Raw genomic sequence first — 19,940 nt, 5'->3', positions numbered from 1 at the left:
TTTATTAGTGACTGCTTAAATAAGTTTTCATATTGTTCAAGTAGGAAAATCGCGTTTCAAACACGTTTTTTTTTTTTTTTTTAATAAATGGTATTATACTTAAATTAAGAAGTTTTATTATATGTGTATATTATGCTCTGGATCTATATTTTGAATGCCGTCTTCGTATTAAATCACGTCTTTTCCATAAATCACCATAATTTTCTTCTTCTTCTTCTAACTCTCCATTATCATAATAAAAAGGTGAAGAATTAGCATAAAGAAGGTGGTCATTAACATACTGAGAGTAATGATGACCATTATTGGGATAAGCCATAGTCACTATATTCCTTCTTCTGCTATTTAAATTAGGAGATGTAGAGTATAAATGATTGTTACGCTGATAATGATCATGAAGCTCTTGATGGGTATAATACTCATTATCATTATAATAATTTTCCTCTATTTCATTATCCTCTATTAAGGTTGGACGATAATATATTGATGGTTGTTGCTGTTGTGACTGGGATAAAGTATTTTTATTATTATAGTCCTCTTCCTCTTCATTGTCTACTATTGTTCCTAGTAATTCTTCGTTCTCATCATCCTCTTCTAACAGTAGTTCTTCTTCACTCTCTAAGGGCTCATATATATAAACCTCTGGAGTATCTACAAATGTCACTTTCTTTTTTGGTCTAGATTGATATTGAGAAGGAGGAAGGTGCCTTTGTGGCTGCCATTGTTGTTTCTGTTCGGGTAATGTTGTTTCCTTTCTTTGTTTCATTTGTGAACTAAGAAAGACATTCGTTGTTGGTGACTGTAATTGAACAGGTTTTCGTTTAATTTGTTGCTGAGAAGGAGGAGGAGGAGGGGGAGGAGGAGAAGAGAATTGAGGAGTCATAAGCGTTGGCTGTGGGGATAATATCCTTTGTTGTTGAGCCATATTATTATAAGCAGCAGCAGCAGCATTTACAATAGATTGAGTTGCAGCAAGTACATTCATATAGTTTGGATGACCAAACATCAGAGGTGAAGGGGGCCCTATTATTCCATTAGTAGCAACGGTGGTAGGATAGTGAGGATACATAAATCCGGGATGGTGAAATACATTCTGGTAAGGATTGTTTTGCTGCAGCTGCTGAGGTAAGATATTTGTATAGATATCAATAGTTGAACTAGGTATTGGTTGTATAGGGCATTCAGTACGTTGATTTGGTTTAAATACTCTGCGTATCTGAAATACATTGTCCCAAATCTCTTTTGGCATTCTCTTGAATTTAGAAGCTGGTATATTTTGATTCAACTGTTGATTATTATTATTATTATTATTATTATTATTATTAGGACTGTTATTATTTAATCGAAGATCTAAAACAATTATTTTCACTGACTGATCGGGCCTTTCATCACTTATTTTTGGCAATTGTCCTTCTTTTTTAACTCCCGTCACTGTAAGGGGGAAAATATAAGTTATCATATATGATTACATTCTTTTATCAAAGTATATAATGTTTACCAACAATGACAGGAGGAATGCCACTTGGGGTTGTTGGCCTTCTAATTCTAACAGATGGACTTGGATTAGCTGATGAGCAATGTATATAAAGTAAACCAGGATCATTTGGTCCACAATAAGTTGAAGAATCAATATTGGTTAAATTTGGTGAATTCACTTTGACTAATTGAGCTGCAATTAGCAAACTATAAACGAAAAAAAAAAAAGAGAAAAAAAAAGTTTTAAAAAAAAGAAAGAGTAAAAAAAATAGGACATCCTTTATTTAGACAATATGTTTTTTTTTCCTTGTACATTCTACCTATTTATGGAATAACCGAATTTATTTTATTTTATTTTATTTTATTTATAAAGATACTCTTTTATGATTAAAGTTATTTTTTATTCTATTTTTGCGACCATTAAGTATACAGCTATAAAAGCTGATTTGTTATAGTCGGTCCAAGGAAGTTAATATAGATTAAAGTCCTCTTAAGACGAAGGTAAAAAAAAAAAGAAAGTAAAAGGTGAAGGTAGAGGGAGTATAAATATTTGTATACGTATATCTAGAAGAAAAAAAAACTTTGTAAAAAAGAAGAAAAGGTTCCAAGGAGAAGTAGGATGAGATGGCTATTTGATCAAGAGGGAACCAACATTGGAGAGAGGGAGGAATAGAGGAATGAGCCAGATAGTCAATTTCATGCAAGATAGAATATACAGATAGCCTACGGGTAAACCAAAAGGAGAGACTAAATTAAAGGATTTGGAAGAGTTTGTAGGGGAAATATATTAAGTGGAAAAGGGAAGAGTATCATCATTTGTATGAGGCATTTTCATTCTGCGATGCATATTTAGACAGTGAGTAGAATGGAATCTATTGAATGAAAAGGACAGAGGATGAAGGACGACCATTCGAGACTTTAACAGAATGTCACTTCACGTTTGAAAACAACGTCTTGCTTTAATATAAATTCCTTTTGAAGGGTGCTTAATTAATGCTTCTAAAACTTAAAACCTTTTTTTTGTGCATGTTACCAGATCAACCAAATTTAGATTAGAGAATATGATGTTTGTAATTGAATATTTTAGACTTAGTTTGATATCCGGAGAATGTAGTTATGGCTGCATTTTTCTTCAATTGAATAATTCTGGTCAAGTATACAAGAGTAGACTTAAAAAAAGAATTTTTATAAGAGCTCAAAATCAGAGATCTTTTTGAATGATCTTCTGTAAATATTCGGCTACTATAATTAAATCGTAAGCCAACGTATTATGAACTAAAAAAAAATAAAAAATATGAATTTTTAGCATTAACTAGACTAAATTCCCAGATCCAAAGTGGTACAACCGTTTCCAGAAAAGCAAATATCCAAACTTAATTTCAGCTTTAGGGCTATTTCCTGTTTTCATCACGAACTTGGATGAACAAATCAAAGATACTTTAGAGTACGGCAAAATTATTGAATTATTTACCGGTTCAAACGACTTTTCGTTGTTAGACCCATCAGCAGGGGTTGCCCAAAGGATAGATATACAGATCAAAAAAAGTGGTGACTCTTCCAGAAGAAATTGACAAAACCATGAGAAGGTATAATGGTTTAAGAATTTGTATATTGGAAGAGTCCAAAGATGAATTGTCATTAAATAAGTTAAATATTGGAGTCAAAGACATCAACATGTTTATTACTAGTACTTTACTGCTTTTCCTCTCGATGAAAGCAATATAAACATTGGCCCCAAGTGCTGGGAGGCTTTATTGCAAGACAGTCTAGACGCAACTTCGATGTTTTCAACAGTTAAAAACTGGAAATTTTACAGACAATATGAATATCATTAATAACTATCGACAGTGAATGCTTGTGTTCCATCATCCTTCTACATATTGTATATCTTGATCAAGTTAAAGCAACCAGTAACAATATTCACTTTGTGTGTGCTTCTAGACATTAGATACAACAATTCAGCTGACAATGATAAATATCAGCAGTTTTTTAATTCATTTTTTTTTGAAGAAAAAGGACAAGCTTCTTCCCACACAGGGTCATTCAATGTAAAAAATCGGTTATTTAATTAACAAGTGCAAAGATAAGTTTACAAATAACGACAATTTCAATATCTTGAATATTCTAAGAAACTATAAACGTATAGACACCATGGCACAATTTACTTTATTACATATTAGCAAGACAAATAAAGATATGGCCAGTACGATAGATATTGACGCCAATTAACAAATATGTGTCGGCAGTTGAGAAATAATTGTCGCGACAATATCCATCGTACTGGCTGTATCCAGAATGAATATGTATTTTTTTTTGGAATTGTTTAACCAATGATTTATGAAAGATTACTCTTTTGTGATACTTATCCTTTTATGACTGAAGTATCTGGATGTGATTTATTTAGTTGGAATTGTTTTATTCTCATCTGCTAAAGATCAAGCTTTTATTTAAATAATCCCTTCATTTGTTTTCATTCAACGTAATGTATTTTATGCTTGTAATATCATATTTGTTCGTATTGAAAGCAGATTTATAAAAAATAACCTTTGCAGATCATTAAATCCTATTCCTTTACTTTGTTAAAAGATTAACAATTTCAACAGTCAAGAAAGGATATGTTTTTATTTATGCTAATGATTCACTTAAAAATTAATTATATTTACACTATCATAGTATAAAATTATATGTAGCATATATAACTTATAAAACAAGCTTAGTAGTAATATACTTACATAGTATATTTGTATTTTACAATAAACTATAATATGCATACTTTACGTAATACTACACATATCGATATCGCTATATAACATTTAAACCTACACGAACAAAAAAAAAAAAAAAAAAAATGGACGTATCATGAAAGCCTCAATAGTCAAGTTTATTTTCTAAGCATTGATGCTGAAGAAATATAAGCATTCATAGAAGAAGAGGGTGGATTAAAATTAAACAACATTGTCTGTGGTATATTATGCTTTGGTTTTTCTTCAAAGTCATCTTCGATATGTGCCGCTTCAGCTGCTATGTTCATACGTGCTTTCAATGCTGCACTTCTTTTACTTGAATGTAATTGTATATTTTCTCCTGTTGAATTCATTATAAACTGTTCATCTGTTAGTTGATGGTCAGGTGGAATAGCAAAACCTGTTCGATGAGTCTTTTGTGGCTCCCTATCTGGTAAAACAATCCCTCTTCGAGCTCTTGTGCCTCTTCGTTTACGTCTATTTTATAAGATCATTAGTATAAACTTTTTTCTATCAAAAATCTTACTCTTTTATACCTTGATTCTCTCATAAGATCTTTATCCATCTTATCAATAACTGCATCTGATAATTCAATCATAGAAGGGGTAAACTTTTCAATTGACGAATAATCACGATAAATAGATTTGAGTTGAGGTAAAAAGCTATGTTTAAGTTCATCGTCAATAACAGACGACTTATTGAATTTATAACCAACAAGTAATAATGACTTGATATAAACATGAATTTGTTCTCTAATCGAATGGGCTATAGCAGTCCTATTTCCCTTTCCTTTTTAAAACTACAAATCTATTTTACTCACTTTAACTAACTACTTACTTAAATTCACTGCCTAAACCAAGATCTATTACCAATTTTTCCGCAAATTCTTCTGGTGAATTACGAGGATAGCTGATGTCCCATTCGAATTGATCTATTAATTGCCAGTTGCCCACTGTAATATCTAATTTAATCACTGTTCGTAATTCGATCTGCTTATCATCATTGTTTATTTTATTTTCCATGGCTTCTTCAAACTCGTCTTTTAATATATTTGAAGCGTTTAAATTATAATCTTCAATTTGTTCTTTAATGACTTTTGCAATCTGTTCACTAAAAATATTGACTGGAAGCCTTAAATCCTCACACATTATCTCAGCAAATTGTTCTGGTGTAATCAGTGATTCTTCATAAAGGTATATTTATATAAAGAATAGATTAATATGTATTATATGCATATAAACATACATGTATATATGTGTACAAGTAGTAAATACCGTTAAGATTCCAAGTAAATGTATCTCTTAATTTGTATCCTTCATGTTCTAATTCAATTCGAATTGGAACTAAAACTTCCTCTTTAGATGCTTGTTCATAAATGTCATTATGAGAGCTATAATAGAATCAAGTTATATATATGACTGCATTTACACTGAAGCATATAACTCACAATCTAAAAGGTTCTCTTTTTCCGACGCGATATTTTCTTCTGTCTCCAGGAAAACGTAATTTAGTAATTGTGCCAGTTTCTTCATTACCACAACCTCTATAACCTGGACCAAAAATTACAGTAGGTCCTTGTTGCATACGTGCCTTTCTTTCTAAACTAGCTGATTCAATAAGTTGTTTCTTTGATTGAGCAGTTTCAACATGACGTTTGTGTTGTACATTTAATGCATTTTGATACATTTCATCTCTATGTATATATTGTTCTAAATTTTTTTTTTGAACAATTGTTTTTGCAATTATCGACTTTGCTTCTGTAAGTGGTGGTCGTCGATTATTATCTATTGGAACGACAGGAGGTATAATGGGTTGCGTTTGTAGTTGAGGCTGTGGTTTCAATTGCTGCTGCGATAATGGTATTTGAGGTGGTTGTTGAAATGGTAATCTTTGCGGTAATGTGACAGGCTGTTGAGACATAACTTGTGGCCTCATGATGTCCTTCTGTTGGTTATTCATTAAGTATTGTCTGTTAAAATTTACGCCATTATCCCATTGTTGATAATTCGGTTGATTTTGTTGCATCATCCTTGCTAAACGTTGCTGTTGTAATAACTGCATCTGCTGATGGTACTGAATATTATTTATATTCGGCTGCATTTTTTTTTATAACTTAAACAACAATTATATGAAAGAGCAATAGACACTAACACTTCTTTTACACAATGGTATATATTTTTTTTTTTTAAAAAAAAACATTATCCAATCAAATTGACGTATGTTCAATAATTCTTTTTTTTTCTTTTTTTTTTTCTTTTTTTTTTTCTTCTTCTTCTGCATTTCATGTAATTTTTCTTCTGTTATTCAAGATGTCACAAACAGAAAATGCATTTAAAAATTCACTTCGCAACTTTAAACTATCACGATCAACAAATTCACCTATATCTTTACCTTTAAACTCAAGCTCATCGAATTCTGGCTCGTTTTTTCAATCAATTCGTGATTCAGCATCAAATACTTTCTCAAATGTATCAAACACAATTCAAGGTTATAATCCTCTTCGTAATTCAGATGTAGAAGAAGAAGATCCTTGGTATCAACTTTCCCGTGTAGAGGTAAAAAAGAAAAAAAAAACTAAATCATAAATTACAATAAACAATTTATTATTCTAATAGACATTGGCCTATTTTTATTTTTATTTTTTTATTTAGAGAGTGATTGCTTTTGCTTTATGTCTTGCATTAGGCGTTGGCTGCTTTACTTTGGTAATTTGGACTTTTTTTTTCGAATTTTATAATGGAGTCATAAAAGTTATTAATATAATTTTTAGTCATTTTTCTTTTTACCTTTATTCCCTGGAAAATTTGCTGCCACATTTACATGTATGTCTATTTATATAAATGAATCTGATTATCCATCTTCTAACCTTTTATTTAGTGGGTAGTCTTTTAGTCCTAGTTAGCGTAGCATTATTACGTGGGCCTTGGTCACATATTAAACACATGTTTTCGAAAGAAAGATTACCATTTACATTATCTTATGTGGGTTCAATGGTTTTAACATTATATGCTGCCATAGGCGTAAGTTACACATAACTATTATAATATCTATCTCATATAAATACACAAATTTATTTATGCATATACACATATTTTTCATAGATTCGTGCTATGATCCTAACAGTTATTTTTGCTATCATACAAATTATTGCATTAGTTTGGTAGAGTATTACATGTTAAATACGGATAAAACAACAAAAGATTAATTTATTCAATTATTAGGTATGTTGGATCTTACATCCCTGGAGGTGTTTCAACATTAAGATATGGTACATCTTTTATTGGAAGAAGAGCAGCTTCCATTTTACCACTTTAAAAGATGTTATATATATATATATAAAAGAAGCAGAAAGTAAGAAAGTGATATATATGTATACGTATATATCATTCTCTTTATCATACTAAATATGTTTTATACACACCCTTTACCAGATTATGCATACTATTTTATTATATCTAATAATAATATAATTATATCTGTTCATATTATACACATATATTATAACATGTACGCATATTTATTGTATATACAATATTGTAATTTCTTTTTTGTTTTTTAATGATATATTTGGTAAGCATGTATGTCTACAGCTGTCATCATGTTTAAAATAAATAAATAAAAATACACCATCCTACCCCTTATTTACGTATACTATTATATACTTGAATTTTATTTATTTATAACACTACAAAAGGTATATTTGTATATTTACAAATGCATCTATCTTTATGAATATATATAGATATATACATATTTGTATGTATATATTCACAAAATTAACTATACAAGACAATTATTTCATAAAAGTGGATGTCCTTTGCTTTTTACGTTCATTCTCTGCAGCTTGCTCTTCATCAAACCTAAATAATGCTTTAGCATGTCGCTTTTGTCTACCAACTGGTGCATGCTGTTCCCATTCATGTATTAAACCATCTTGAATTTCTATATCTTGAAGCCAAGCAAGCACCTCTGTTGCTGACTGGCGTTGATCAGGTGAGACCTTTAGGAACTTCAATAATAATTGTCTGCTTAATTCACCTGCTACCTCTCGCTCAAGTGCCCTTTCAATATGATAATCTTGCCCCACTGTTTCACGAAGAGCTTTTAAATCGGTATCTAATATACCATACCATGGCTCAGTTTCGGCAAAGGTCTTCCAAATGATCGTTCCAATTGAATACAGGTCCTCAGCAATTGGGTTTACTAACCAAGGTAAATCTTCTGTATCAATTCGACTCTTGGGTAATGTCTGGATTGAACGATAGAGTTTATAACCATGATCTGGTTTTGATCTTATCCATGGTAATCGACAACACCATTGATCAAGCTCTGCTCGAGTCTTTGGAACAATCTCACCATCATAATCATGACCACTCACGCCGGCAGGAGGTTGTTCTACCCACCAGTGACGATAACTCTTAGCATCCGTAAAGATAGATTTACCAAAATCTATCAAGAAAAGCTCTGCTTTTGAACTTCCATCACGTAACTTTTCATTTGTCTCATTTACCATAAAGTTGACTTCCGAAAGATCTCTGTGTGCTAAACCAATACTATGAATTGTTTCAAGACACTGAAGCATTTGAATAATTAAATCCATTTTTTGATGAGCAGTAAGACGATGATGAGAATGTGCATGTGTATATTGCTTTAATGTCTTTTCATAACGCTCCATACACAGACCAATGATCTCACCATGACTCTCTTGAAGTACTTCCGTAATCTGTCCCATATGTCGTAGCCCTTTCAAACATAATAAACCTACTATTTCTGTTGTTCGTTGTGAGATAGTCATATGTCTAAATGTTTGAACTACTTTTTGTTTATCATGTGAAAGGAAAAAAACATGTTTGAAGAATCCTTCAGCATTTGGAAGCGAAGAGGTACTAACATTATATTTGTTAATATCAACAATGGGAACATTTTTTTCAGTAGAATCTTTTTAATAAAGTTAGTATATTTATTTATTCTAATCATGTTTGTTACACAATTTAACTCCTTTTACTTACATTGCACTACTTTTTCCCATAACCCTTTAGAAGCATTTATATAATATTCTTTATCAAAACTTTGAGTCACTTCATTGTTCCTGATTGCTTGAGATAAATTATTATCATCTTGCTGAAGATATCTTTCAAAAGATTCACTAGGATTGCTGTTTGTCATCTTATTTTCTTCATCTGGTATAAACGGATTTTTGTCATTAAGAAGTGAGGCCACACTTATAGATTTTGAACAACCAGTACTGTTCATATTTGTTTGTTTTCCTTCCTCTTTCTCTTTCTCTTTCTCTTTCTCTTCCTCTTCCTCTTCTTCACTATATTCATATGACGCTGTTTCACTACTTTCATAGCCATGATCAGAATCTTTATTTTTAGTATTAGCATCCATTTGCATATTTTCTGTCTGGTGAGTCGTGTTCTTCTGTTCATGTTCATAAGAAATTATATCTGAACTATTGCATTTATTCAAAACGAGTCGAATAGTTGTTGCTTGTTGTGAGTTATTCATAGGGGAAGTCCCATTATCATTATCATTATCATTACCATTATCATTACCATTACCGTTATCATTACCGTTATCATTACCGTTATCATTACCATTACCATTACCATTATCATCATCAAAAGTGGAGGAAATTCTGATGATATTTTTAGATTCCATTGTTGATTCAGTTGGAGACTTGCGTCTTCGTTTCTTTTCACCAGAATCTTTACTATTATTACTCTGAGAGACAGAACTAGATGGAGAGGATGCTACTGGAGATACTGATTTATTGCCACATTTATTTTCTATTAAAGGTGGCGTTGTAGCAATCTTGATAATAGGTCGCTCTACATTACTTTTACTTGTAGTACTCTTTTGTTGCTTTTGAGGTAAGAGTGATGTTGAGAATTCTTCTTTCTTAATATCTAATGATGTAGCTCGTCGCTTAGATAAGGAGCCATCAATAGACGGAGGTGCTACTGTAGTATTATCGTTAGAGGCTACTACTGTTGCTTTTATTGAATCTCTTGATGAGGATGATACAGGCTCCAAAATAGATCTTACAAAATGTTTAGCAATTTCTTGATTACGTATTTTTTTGGGGTCAGCAGGGGTCTTTGTAGATAAACGAAAGGTATTATAAGCCTTTTTAAAATAACTTCGATCAATATCCGTATTAATAACCGTTTCCACATGATTCACAATTTTTAAAACTTGAAGCTTTAACCACGCTTTAGGACAGAATTCATATTTATGACTTTTATCCATTGTCGATTCATCAAAATTGTGAGTTTCGCCCATGGGTTCACATAGGACTACTGTTGCCCTGAGGCGAAGGAGGTCATTCTTTGTTTGATTTTCCATAGGTTTGATCTGAACGTTATATAAGATGGCCAAAACACCATCAGGATCTGTTCTGGCTTGGTTGAGTAAAGTTCTATTTTTGGCAATATAAAAACGCGGTAAAGGTAACATATATCTTTCGGCGCAATTTGTCTCTATATAACGAAAAAATGATGCGTTCAAACATTCAAATAAAAGACGAACATTATTAAATCCTCTTAATTTTTTTGTTCTCCAATCCTCCTCATTAAATGCTTGAACAAAATACAGATTGCTTTTTTTTTTTTTTTTTTTTTTTTTTTTTTTTTTTGGCAATAAATGTATACATATAAATATAAGTTCCTTTCCTTTTTTTTTTTAAAAAAAAATGTGAACATTAAATATATTACCTTTTTTTCTTTGGTTGAATCTCTTTATACATTGGAAAAGGAGGCATAGTAATATGTACTTTTTCCTCAGGAAGAATAGTATTTACCAGTACATCCTTATCAGTAATTGGTGTTGAAAGATAGAATGGTCTATTAGATATGCATATAAATATATATGTATATATATAAATATAAACAGGTTATTTATATGTTAATAATGTAACATGGAAATATATAACCTACTGTTCACCACCGTTCAGAAATGCAACCAAACTTTCATATCGCTTATATAAATTTTCTGCTTGTTGATAAATTGTATCAAAAGAACGATGAAAAAGTTTTGCGTTATTCCAGATCAGTGAGAGATCTGCTACAAAGTCTTCATAGGTTGCATATTTATTATTAAACAGATTCTGCTCCAAGGTTCTGAAATCCATAGGGTGTTTAATCTCCTTATGATAAATGACGGCTGTAAGAGGGACGGGTATTAGAAAATGAAAACAATCATAGCATGACACTAATTCATCTATAATGAAGACACACTGTCGAAAACTTTTTGGTGCCATCGTAACTCCCTGAACGTGAAGGATATCGCTGACTAAATCTTGAGGTTGCTGCTGTTGTTGTTGTTGTTGTTGTAAATCTGCCATTTCTTTAAGTGGAATGTCTCAGTATATTTTAATAAAAGAAAGCACACCTTTTTTTAAAAGAATAATAATAATAAATGAAGAGAAGTAAAGGTATATATATCTATTTGAAGTATATATATATATATATCAAGTATTACAGCTATTTATTTAAGGCTTGCTTGTTCAAAAGAAAAAAAATATACATATTTATACGGGAAGTCTGATTCGCAAAATACAGTGACTGCAGATTAAAAATAAAAATAAGAAAATCATGATATTAAAAAATAACAGTGTATTCAAGCCAAAGAAGAGATAAATGTATTATGTGTGTAAGCTCTAATAAAGTTAGAAATATAAGGGCTTTACAGTTCAGTAATATTTGTAGCAACTTTGAGTATAGGGAATAGTTGAAAAATAAATAAATCTTTCACTAAAAGATATATTCTTTGATTTAATAAAGGCTGCTATTTGAATGTGAACAAAGTGAATCGTCTTACAAAAAGGAAAAAATAAATAAATAAAATAAAACTAGTATATATTCATAAAGTTACAGTTTGTCGACATAATACAATAGTTACTATGGCAAAGCTGTTGCTCTCACTTTTCTTTTTCCTTTTTTTTTTAAATTCAGCAGACACTTTCTTCATTATATCAGCATTTATGCATCATTATGATTTTTATTTTATTTCATTTTTAATAGTATAAACTTGTTGCAGCAAAATTTATCATCATGTTGAAAGACTTTGTACAGGAGCATTCTTCTTTACCTACTGCAGCTTACCCTATTCGAGGTTTCATTCACTTTCTTCGTCATCCTCGTCGTCATGCAGGCCCCATCTTCATCTCCATTATTAAAGTCATTGCTACAAGCTCATTATTTGTAATCCCACTTTACAAATATGGCTATAGATTTCAGAATTCGTTATTAGTCAAAATCTATAATAGTCTCTTCTTATCTAATGGGTTTTCATCTTCAATAAAATCAAATATCCTAATCAATATTACAAGTCTGCTCCTTTGTTTTATTGAAACATCTGCTATCACCCTACAAATAAGTAGTCATTTTGTTGGAGATATTCGAGCTAGATTATTTGACTCTGTTTTGAAAGAAAGAAATGGTTTACCAACAACAACAAAGTCTAAAGGTGATGACGTAGCTGTTATTTCAGAAAAAGTAAGTGGTATCAACAGCAGTAGCAGCTCTCATCAGCGTAATTTACAACAACATCCTTATCGACATTTTCTTTCTCCTTATAATATTATGATTATGAGTGCTCAACAAGATGATTCATGGTCTATATTCTTTTTAAGATCTGCGTTATTTGTTTTGACTCTACCCTTAAATGTTGTACCTATCTTGGGCCCTTTATCCTTTATCTCAATCCAAGCCTTGTTCCGTGGTGGTATGGCTCATCGACGTTATTTTCAATTATATAACTGGACTCCTGAACAACGTCAACATCGAATTGAAACTTATTTCTGGCAATATCAACGATTTGGACTTGTAGCAACAGTTATGGAAATGATCCCCATTGCTGGATATGTGTTCATGTACACAAATCAAATCGGGTAAGTCATGATATTCATGTAATGAGTTTATATATTTAATCATCATATTTCCCCTTCTTTATCTATTTATATATAATATAAAAGGGCTGCAATGTGGGCTATGGATTTACACGATAAAAAATTACTCGAGCCAAAGAAAGAATAGTTATAAAACAGATTAACAGATATCCAAATAATGTATATAGTGAATATACATATTCTGTTTATCATGAATATATTATAATGTATAAGAATATGGATCTAATTTTTGTATTGAATAAAATTATCAAATTCTGGGGAAAAAAACAGTATTCCTACCAAGAAACCTATTAGTGTACCAGGCTATAATCCATAAACTTATAAGAATAATCTATAAGATAACGTGTAATTATATTTGTTCAGCTTACATCTTTATATTTATTAAGGTACCAGGATTTACAGCCACTTTTCCAGACAGCTCCATTGCATTGTCATTTCATATTTGCACTATAAGCGGTTTGTGCTTCTAGTGTTGGTTCCATAGTGAATAAAGTATTTTTTTTCAGAGCCTATTTTATGCATTTAATAGCATATTTTACTTGACTATATAATATATATATGCTTACTAGAAAGGTTTCCAAGAAACCCATCAACGTCAAACCCTGTGGCTAATACAAGTATATCAACTTCTTGTTGTTCATTTCCTTCAGTATCTATGATCATATTTCCTTTTACTTCACTTCTTTACCAGCTCTAGGTACTACCGTAACATTAGGCTTTGCTAAAGCCTCTAAATAATTTTCTGACTTGGCAATGCATTTACATCCGGGAGGGTAATCGGGAGTGACAGTAGGAATTAAACCAGGGCGATGGGCTCTGTTTAATCTATATGCAGTTGTTTATTTATTTATTTTTTTAAATAAATATAATAAAGTTCGTGCTTATGTAAGACGATAAAAAAAAACAACAACAACAATGATATATTAGCTTAGTTAAGGAATATATCTATGTACCTGAATAAAAATTGCATTATGAAAAAAATCTCATAAAAAAAAAGGGTAAATATTTTAAAAGATACTTTACAAAATGAGGATATTTAAAATGATCTCTTGGAACAATCCATGCTGGAGTTCTTTGATAACTAATCAAGTGTTTAGTCACTGTTCTTAGTCCAGGGATCGCTTTAACAGCACTATAAAAGATATACGATTAAAATGTCTGTATTTAATCATTTATTATATTATCTTGCCCCACTATCAACAACAGCTACTCTCTTATTTGTAGGATCTATAGATGGATCCCATGAGGCTGTATGGACTATCTGTCCAGCAAACTCTTTGAACTGAGGAGGGATCATTGGGGAGGGTACGTAATGAGCCAAGTCCAGCAAAACTATTTACAAAAGTTAGTTATATAAGTTTAACACGTATATTAATATGTACACATATTATATGTACAAATGGTTATAATATTCATTTTTTTTTATTCATTTATAATATTAAAGATGCAAATAGTAGTCACTCGTGTAACATTTCATTATAAAACGATATAAAAGGCACGAATGTTTAATTTCCTTCTTTTTTTTCTTTTTTTTTTCCCTTTTTTTTTCAGAAATGTAGGGAGCCTGTTTTATGCCGGGCTATGAATAGCACTGAAAATCGTCCCGTCTGTATAGTGCCTCCCATGGCTGATGGAAGGTAACACAGGCTCATAGAATGTTTATTGATAATAAGAACGTGACTGCGCTCACTAAAAAATGAAGTTATCAAGTTATTTGGGAAAATTGAGGAAAGATATTCATTTATATTTTTTTTTAATATGCATAAAATTGTTTATTTGTATATTTTCATGATAAATACTCTTGTCCAGTTTCTAAATAACATTTAACTTGTTGATGGCTACAATAATATTATACTTGGGTAGGATAGAGTAGTATATACATATATACTTTATTTGATTCTTTTAGAATTGTAACTAGCCTTGTTACGACGACGCTTTTGTTTATTATTATCATTATTATTAGGTCTGTCATTAGTAGATACAAGGCTAGCTTCATTTGAAGACGCTTGTTCATTACGACGTGCCCAATATTTTCTAATAGAAGAGAGTAGTCATGGAAATTACTAGCAGGCTCGCAAGTAATCATCGCTTTCGCCATAACCTTTTCCATCTGACTTAGTATAAGTAATTACCAGGAGTAATTCTTATGGTTGATTACTACCTCAACTTCATAAGTATCAGTTTCAGTATTGACCGATTTAACTTCACGCGATATCACTTTAATATGGGAAGGAGGTACGTCTCTTGGTAAGAGTGGACCTGTACCATCAACCAATACATAGCTTCCATCTTGAGTTTTTCTTTTTACAGTGTAAACGTTTATAGATGATGGACTTTGTTTTTAAACACCCAGCGTTCAACTATACTATTTGCATGAGGATGATAGCTTGTTACAAGCCGATGGTCGATACCAGAGTGTTCAATATAAAGTCGTACTATTTCATTTACGTATTCTGTACCATTATTGCTTTGGATAATTTTAGATCTTCCCATTAGAGATAGATAGTATATTTCTTATCGTAAGTGTTATTGTTAAGGATAATTTATCAGGGATTGCTCCAAGTACACAAAATCTAGTAAATACACCAACAACTAGAAGGATATAGTTATTTCCTTGTAAAGATATTGTTTTAGGGTCCAGCGGCGTCAATACAAATGTGATCCTATGGAGCATTAGCATAAATTGATTTTAATGAATGATATTCATGTTTTGACAATCGGGACAGTTTTTTACTGTGTTAAAAGTATCTTCTTTAAGCTTTGTTCAATGAATTTATTCACTATGTAAGGCTGTTACCATAGCTTGAGCATTACGATGTCCTTCTAAATGAGTTTTCATAAGTAGATTTAGTCTTTCTTCTAGTGCTGGTGTTATTAAATCAGTAGCGCATCATCACACGAGATGTAAGAATAGATCCATCGTCGTTGACAATTTGTAAAGTAATAATGGTTTTAGGAGTTTTATCCTCCACTAGCATTTTTTTTTTCAGGTCCGAAAAGACGCGATAAAGAATCTGGAAGTATATTGTGAATACCAGATCTGTGAATAATTTTAAAGTCATAATCCAAGATGGTATCAAGCCAATTGATCATCATAGAATTGGCAGTGGGTTGAGTATGGAGGAAAGTAAGAGCCTTATGGTCGGGTATATAAGATAAAAGGAATTCCCCCATAAGAATGGATGAAATTTCTTTAAAGCAAATATGATACCAAGTAATTCTCTTTTTGGTAGTTGAATAATTTCTTTCAGAAGCAGAAAGTGAACGAGCCATAAAATCAATATATCTTGTTTGGTAGTCAATGATCTGATATAGAACAGCGTCAGTAGCAACGTAGAATGGCTGTTGAAGATTGGGATAATGAAGAACTGGAGCCATGTTATACTACTTGTAAAATATCCAATAAAAATAATAAAAAGACAAAAAAACATTAACGAGACGGAACAATAGTTCTAAAGTCAATGATTTTATTTATGAATAATGAATTTAAATTGATGGGGTATTTATAAGAATTGTTAAAGAAGTCTGAGATAAGATATGAGCCAGAAAAGTGTTAGTTACGACCAAATAAGATATGTTAAAGATAGATAATGAAGTGTTAGAAGTTTGAATATTATTTGATAAAGTGGATCAAGAGAGTTTCAAGAGAATCTAGATAGAGTGCCTTGAATAAGTTTATGATTTACATGTTTAATCAAGAAACATGACATTATAAGTCAGTTCATAATATTTATAACTTGTATTTATCCTATCTTTCTCTTTTCCTTTATTCATTCATTGAATAAACTACTTCCTGATAAAAGATAGTTTGATATTTGACATCTTGCAGCAAGATTTAGCAGTTAAAGCGTTGTACGAATTATTTATGATTCTATAGGAGGCAACTAATAATAAAAAGTATGCATACATATACATGCTATTCTCAAATATCATTACTGTAGTATCATTTGCTAAACGTTCTTTTATCTAGTCAACACCAGATAACTAATAACTTGAATCGATTATAATAAAGTCATTAAATCAACAGAATTTATATAAGCAGCAGCAGAAGAAGAAAGGGAAAAGCTCAGCTTAAATAAATAAATAATAATAATAAAAAAAAGGAGAGTGAGAGAGGGAATATCTATCTGAAGTGTAACAAAGATAAATAGGTTTAATTATGCTCTTTCATGGAAAGTATTGCACCTATTAGACCGTTTGTTTATGTGAAAAAAAATTTTTTCTTCTTCCCCTATTTTTATTTCACACCCTCATTTTTGTTTTTTGTTTTTTCTTCTTCTTTTTTATTAAAGTGAAGTTTTGAGGATATTGGTCACTTTAAATCAACAATCTTTAGTGAAGCTTAAAGACATAGGTCACTTTAAATAAAAACAATCTTTAGTGAAGTTCTAATGATGATGGTCACTTTAAATAAACATTCATTAATATTGTTGTGAGGATAATAGTCATTTCTATTGTCCAATATCGAGAGTATGTTTCATTTGTAGTTTTTGCGTCTCTCGTTAAATAAGACTGTGAAAGGAAGCACATAATGATCAACCTCCACGATTGGTTGCTTCTGGAAACAGTAGCCTTTTTTATTATATAATGAAGCTACTGGCTAATTGGATCATTACCCCTTTTTTATTATTATTATTAATTATAAATGAAAAAAAAAATACATATTATCAATAAATAAATATCTATTTTTAAAACTTTTGTATAATAATGAATCTAATCAGTAACGACTTGTAGAAGAAGAGTCATCTAATGATGTTTAGAAAAGAGTCAAAATGAGCTTTGTAGCTGTTTATGTACTTTATTTATTGTCCCTTTTATTTGGTTAATGAGTTTACAGAATGGTATGATTATAAAGCATATTTTGCTTTCTTACCTTAAAAAAAAAAGGAAAGAAGCTGTTTTCATTATAATCATACTTCATGGATATATTTTCTTATATTTTAAATAAAAGATAGCAACGTTAATTTAGCTACTATGATTATATAGAACAACTAGCTCAAAACGCTTTACTTTTTTTTTCGTTTCGATGCTGATATTGGCCTCATAGGTTTAACCGTAATGGGCCAAAACTTAGTGTTAAATATGAACGATCATGATTTTACAGTTTATGTATATAACAGAGCTGCTTTTCAAAATAGATCCTTTTTTTTTTTTTCGTTCCTTTAACTTATTATATTTATCTTATCTTTTACATATATACTTTTATCCTTTTCCTTTTTGTCTCTTAAGAGGGTTTTTCATACTTATATACTATCAGAACTGACTAGGGCAATACAGCAGATGAAAAAATGCTATGTGCTCATTTGGTCATATATGTGACATACTTTTTTTTTTGGTGACATTATTTTGGCAAAATGTGTGTATTTCTTGAGACTATTATTAAAACTAAAATAGAAATGTAAATCTGGGAAAAGTATCTGAAGCTATAGTAATAGTAGTAGAAGAAGAAGAGATATTAGCCATAATATGATATTATGTAAAAATGTCATCAGAGGAAGTCCAATAATCCAATAAGACATTTTTTTTTCGGTATAATTCTTTCTCTCCTTTGATCAAGTTGCTATTATGAAATTAATTGAAACACAAGGATTTTGGATAAACCTAGGCGAATAAAAGTTTTAAATAACTGGATAGAAAATGTGTTAGAGCTTATCCAAAGGATTAGCATTATGAATATTGATAAAACAAAAAAAAAAGAAATCCAAAATGCAGGCTATTAAGTATGGATATAGAGTATCAATGACTTGTAAGAACAAAAATATAAAAAGGAGGAGGGGAGGAGAGGAGAGGGAGAGAGGGTTGAATATTCTTCGTATAGATAAATCTCGGAATAACTTAAAAATGGAACCAGCTATCGGTGATAGATATATTTAACGAATATATGTAAAATCAAAGGATTACCATTATCAATATGAATATCAATTTTCGTTCTGATAGTGAATCAGAAGTGCTGACATGCGATGAAAAGTTGTGAGCATAAATAATAGAATACGACATATTAATCTTGGGTATATTGATTAATATTAACAGTATTTGTCCTCCTAAAGAAGCGATCCGCATATTAAACAAAATAAACTAATCGTTTTTCTTTATAGAATATTATACATTGAGTTGAGCACTATTAGAATGCGAATAATTGGTGTTAATTATACTGGGGCTAAGAAAGTATAATCTGTTTGTTCGTCCAATCAATTAAGTTTACTAAATAAAGTATCCAAACCTTTTCTATATGCTGAAATGGCTTTGTATTCCGTTATTATACTGTGAATCCCTTGAACATGATGAGCTCGAATTGAAATGCTATTATACTGCCAAAGAAAGTTATTCCAAATTACTTTGATTGTTCGTTGGAACAGATAAAGTTACATGTCTCTCTCTCTCTCTCTCTCTCTTTTTTTTTTTTTTTTTTTTTTTTTTTTTTTTTTTTTTTTTTTTTTTTTAGATGATAAGCCAGTCGTATTGTCTGTTTTGTTCCCTCTAGTTAATAGATTGAATTGGCTCTATCAGTGTCCGGGAAATTTCAAGTTCAACAATGCCTTTATCTGTACCTTACTAATCATCAGTGTAGAATGTATTGATGTAAATTGTTTCTTGACATGGTTTGAAGGTGAAAAATCCAGGCTAAAAATCGGAGAAGAATAAGCTTCAAGAATGTTTTTTTTTCTTTGTTTGGTAGCTGATAATAACGATACAGGTAAAGGAATGCTTCTATGTGTAACATAGCTATCAAAAAACGTAAAGATGCTTAATTATAGTGAGGACGTAGATCGATTAAGTATTAAAGTGCAATTTCAAACATTTTACATAAT

At 30.8% G+C, this 19,940-nt stretch overlaps 8 protein-coding genes across 8 annotated transcripts in view; 2 read left to right on the top strand and 6 right to left on the bottom strand.

The window, feature by feature from the left end:
* Nucleotides 1–63: 63 nt before the first annotated feature.
* Nucleotides 64–853, bottom strand: BX663DRAFT_499658 (uncharacterized protein). The gene has a single exon (XM_051526213.1). It carries the CDS (start codon nucleotides 761–763, stop codon nucleotides 131–133), a length of 633 nt encoding a protein of 210 aa, XP_051385403.1. The 5' UTR covers nucleotides 764–853; the 3' UTR covers nucleotides 64–130.
* On the bottom strand, nucleotides 839–1,700 carry BX663DRAFT_499656 (uncharacterized protein). Its single transcript, XM_051526212.1, has one exon. It carries the CDS (start codon nucleotides 1,222–1,224, stop codon nucleotides 1,024–1,026), a length of 201 nt encoding a protein of 66 aa, XP_051385402.1. The 5' UTR covers nucleotides 1,225–1,700; the 3' UTR covers nucleotides 839–1,023.
* Nucleotides 1,701–4,302: 2,602 nt separating this feature from the next.
* Nucleotides 4,303–6,562, bottom strand: BX663DRAFT_499650 (uncharacterized protein). The gene is made up of 6 exons (XM_051526211.1): nucleotides 6,527–6,562; nucleotides 5,665–6,385; nucleotides 5,492–5,607; nucleotides 5,055–5,400; nucleotides 4,754–4,993; nucleotides 4,303–4,694 (listed from the first exon to the last, which is right to left on the bottom strand). Exons 2-6 carry the CDS (start codon nucleotides 6,315–6,317, stop codon nucleotides 4,355–4,357), a joined length of 1,695 nt encoding a protein of 564 aa, XP_051385401.1. The 5' UTR covers nucleotides 6,318–6,385; nucleotides 6,527–6,562; the 3' UTR covers nucleotides 4,303–4,354.
* Nucleotides 6,472–7,854, top strand: BX663DRAFT_499643 (Got1/Sft2-like family-domain-containing protein). The gene is made up of 6 exons (XM_051526210.1): nucleotides 6,472–6,772; nucleotides 6,869–6,922; nucleotides 6,988–7,039; nucleotides 7,095–7,237; nucleotides 7,319–7,377; nucleotides 7,439–7,854. Exons 1-6 carry the CDS (start codon nucleotides 6,527–6,529, stop codon nucleotides 7,530–7,532), a joined length of 648 nt encoding a protein of 215 aa, XP_051385400.1. The 5' UTR covers nucleotides 6,472–6,526; the 3' UTR covers nucleotides 7,533–7,854.
* Nucleotides 7,855–7,877: 23 nt separating this feature from the next.
* BX663DRAFT_449513 (kinase-like domain-containing protein) lies at nucleotides 7,878–9,799 on the bottom strand. The gene is made up of 2 exons (XM_051523729.1): nucleotides 9,227–9,799; nucleotides 7,878–9,155 (listed from the first exon to the last, which is right to left on the bottom strand). Exons 1-2 carry the CDS (start codon nucleotides 9,726–9,728, stop codon nucleotides 8,011–8,013), a joined length of 1,647 nt encoding a protein of 548 aa, XP_051385399.1. The 5' UTR covers nucleotides 9,729–9,799; the 3' UTR covers nucleotides 7,878–8,010.
* Nucleotides 9,800–12,274: 2,475 nt separating this feature from the next.
* BX663DRAFT_483932 (uncharacterized protein) lies at nucleotides 12,275–13,258 on the top strand (the record flags this gene model as incomplete). Its single annotated transcript, XM_051524526.1, has 2 exons — nucleotides 12,275–13,113; nucleotides 13,198–13,258. The coding sequence occupies 2 exons, from the start codon at nucleotides 12,275–12,277 to the stop codon at nucleotides 13,256–13,258; spliced, it is 900 nt and encodes a 299-aa protein (XP_051385398.1).
* Nucleotides 13,259–13,578: 320 nt separating this feature from the next.
* Nucleotides 13,579–14,101, bottom strand: BX663DRAFT_483931 (uncharacterized protein; the record flags this gene model as incomplete). The annotated part of the gene is made up of 4 exons (XM_051524525.1): nucleotides 13,579–13,640; nucleotides 13,698–13,784; nucleotides 13,820–13,956; nucleotides 14,085–14,101. The coding sequence occupies 4 exons, from the start codon at nucleotides 14,099–14,101 to the stop codon at nucleotides 13,579–13,581; spliced, it is 303 nt and encodes a 100-aa protein (XP_051385397.1).
* A 5,488-nt stretch (nucleotides 14,102–19,589) lies between these two features.
* The window catches only part of BX663DRAFT_499629 (uncharacterized protein), a 499-nt gene continuing 148 nt past the window's right edge, over nucleotides 19,590–19,940 (bottom strand). The window contains exon 2 of the mRNA XM_051526209.1: nucleotides 19,590–19,940. This exon is cut by the window's right edge and continues 13 nt beyond it. Coding sequence (XP_051385396.1) covers nucleotides 19,691–19,852 — 162 coding nt within the window. The 5' untranslated portion in view covers nucleotides 19,853–19,940 and the 3' untranslated portion in view covers nucleotides 19,590–19,690.

Source organism: Cokeromyces recurvatus (genome assembly GCF_025118155.1).
Source record: "Cokeromyces recurvatus strain NRRL 2243 chromosome Unknown BX663scaffold_5, whole genome shotgun sequence".
NCBI classification, from domain to species: Eukaryota; Fungi; Mucoromycota; class Mucoromycetes; order Mucorales; family Mucoraceae; genus Cokeromyces; species Cokeromyces recurvatus.
This window is presented reverse-complemented; position numbering and strand designations above follow the sequence as displayed.

Bases quoted from the DNA above. Each gene is read 5' to 3' on its own strand.
- BX663DRAFT_499658 (XM_051526213.1), bottom strand. From the start codon at position 763: ATGAAACAAAGAAAGGAAACAACATTACCCGAACAGAAACAACAATGG.
- BX663DRAFT_499656 (XM_051526212.1), bottom strand. From the start codon at position 1,224: ATGTATTTCAGATACGCAGAGTATTTAAACCAAATCAACGTACTGAAT.
- BX663DRAFT_499650 (XM_051526211.1), bottom strand. From the start codon at position 6,317: ATGCAGCCGAATATAAATAATATTCAGTACCATCAGCAGATGCAGTTA. The intron at 5,401-5,491 runs GTATTTACTACT...ACCTTTATGAAG, and splicing joins ATTTACTTGGAATCTTAACG to AATCACTGATTACACCAGAA. The intron at 4,994-5,054 runs GTAAGTAGTTAG...AAAGGGAAATAG, and splicing joins GGTTTAGGCAGTGAATTTAA to GACTGCTATAGCCCATTCGA.
- BX663DRAFT_499643 (XM_051526210.1), top strand. From the start codon at position 6,527: ATGTCACAAACAGAAAATGCATTTAAAAATTCACTTCGCAACTTTAAA. The intron at 6,773-6,868 runs GTAAAAAAGAAA...TTTTTTATTTAG, and splicing joins ATCAACTTTCCCGTGTAGAG to AGAGTGATTGCTTTTGCTTT. The intron at 7,238-7,318 runs GTAAGTTACACA...TATTTTTCATAG, and splicing joins CATTATATGCTGCCATAGGC to ATTCGTGCTATGATCCTAAC.
- BX663DRAFT_449513 (XM_051523729.1), bottom strand. From the start codon at position 9,728: ATGAATAACTCACAACAAGCAACAACTATTCGACTCGTTTTGAATAAA. The intron at 9,156-9,226 runs GTAAGTAAAAGG...TTTATTAAAAAG, and splicing joins ATGGGAAAAAGTAGTGCAAT to ATTCTACTGAAAAAAATGTT.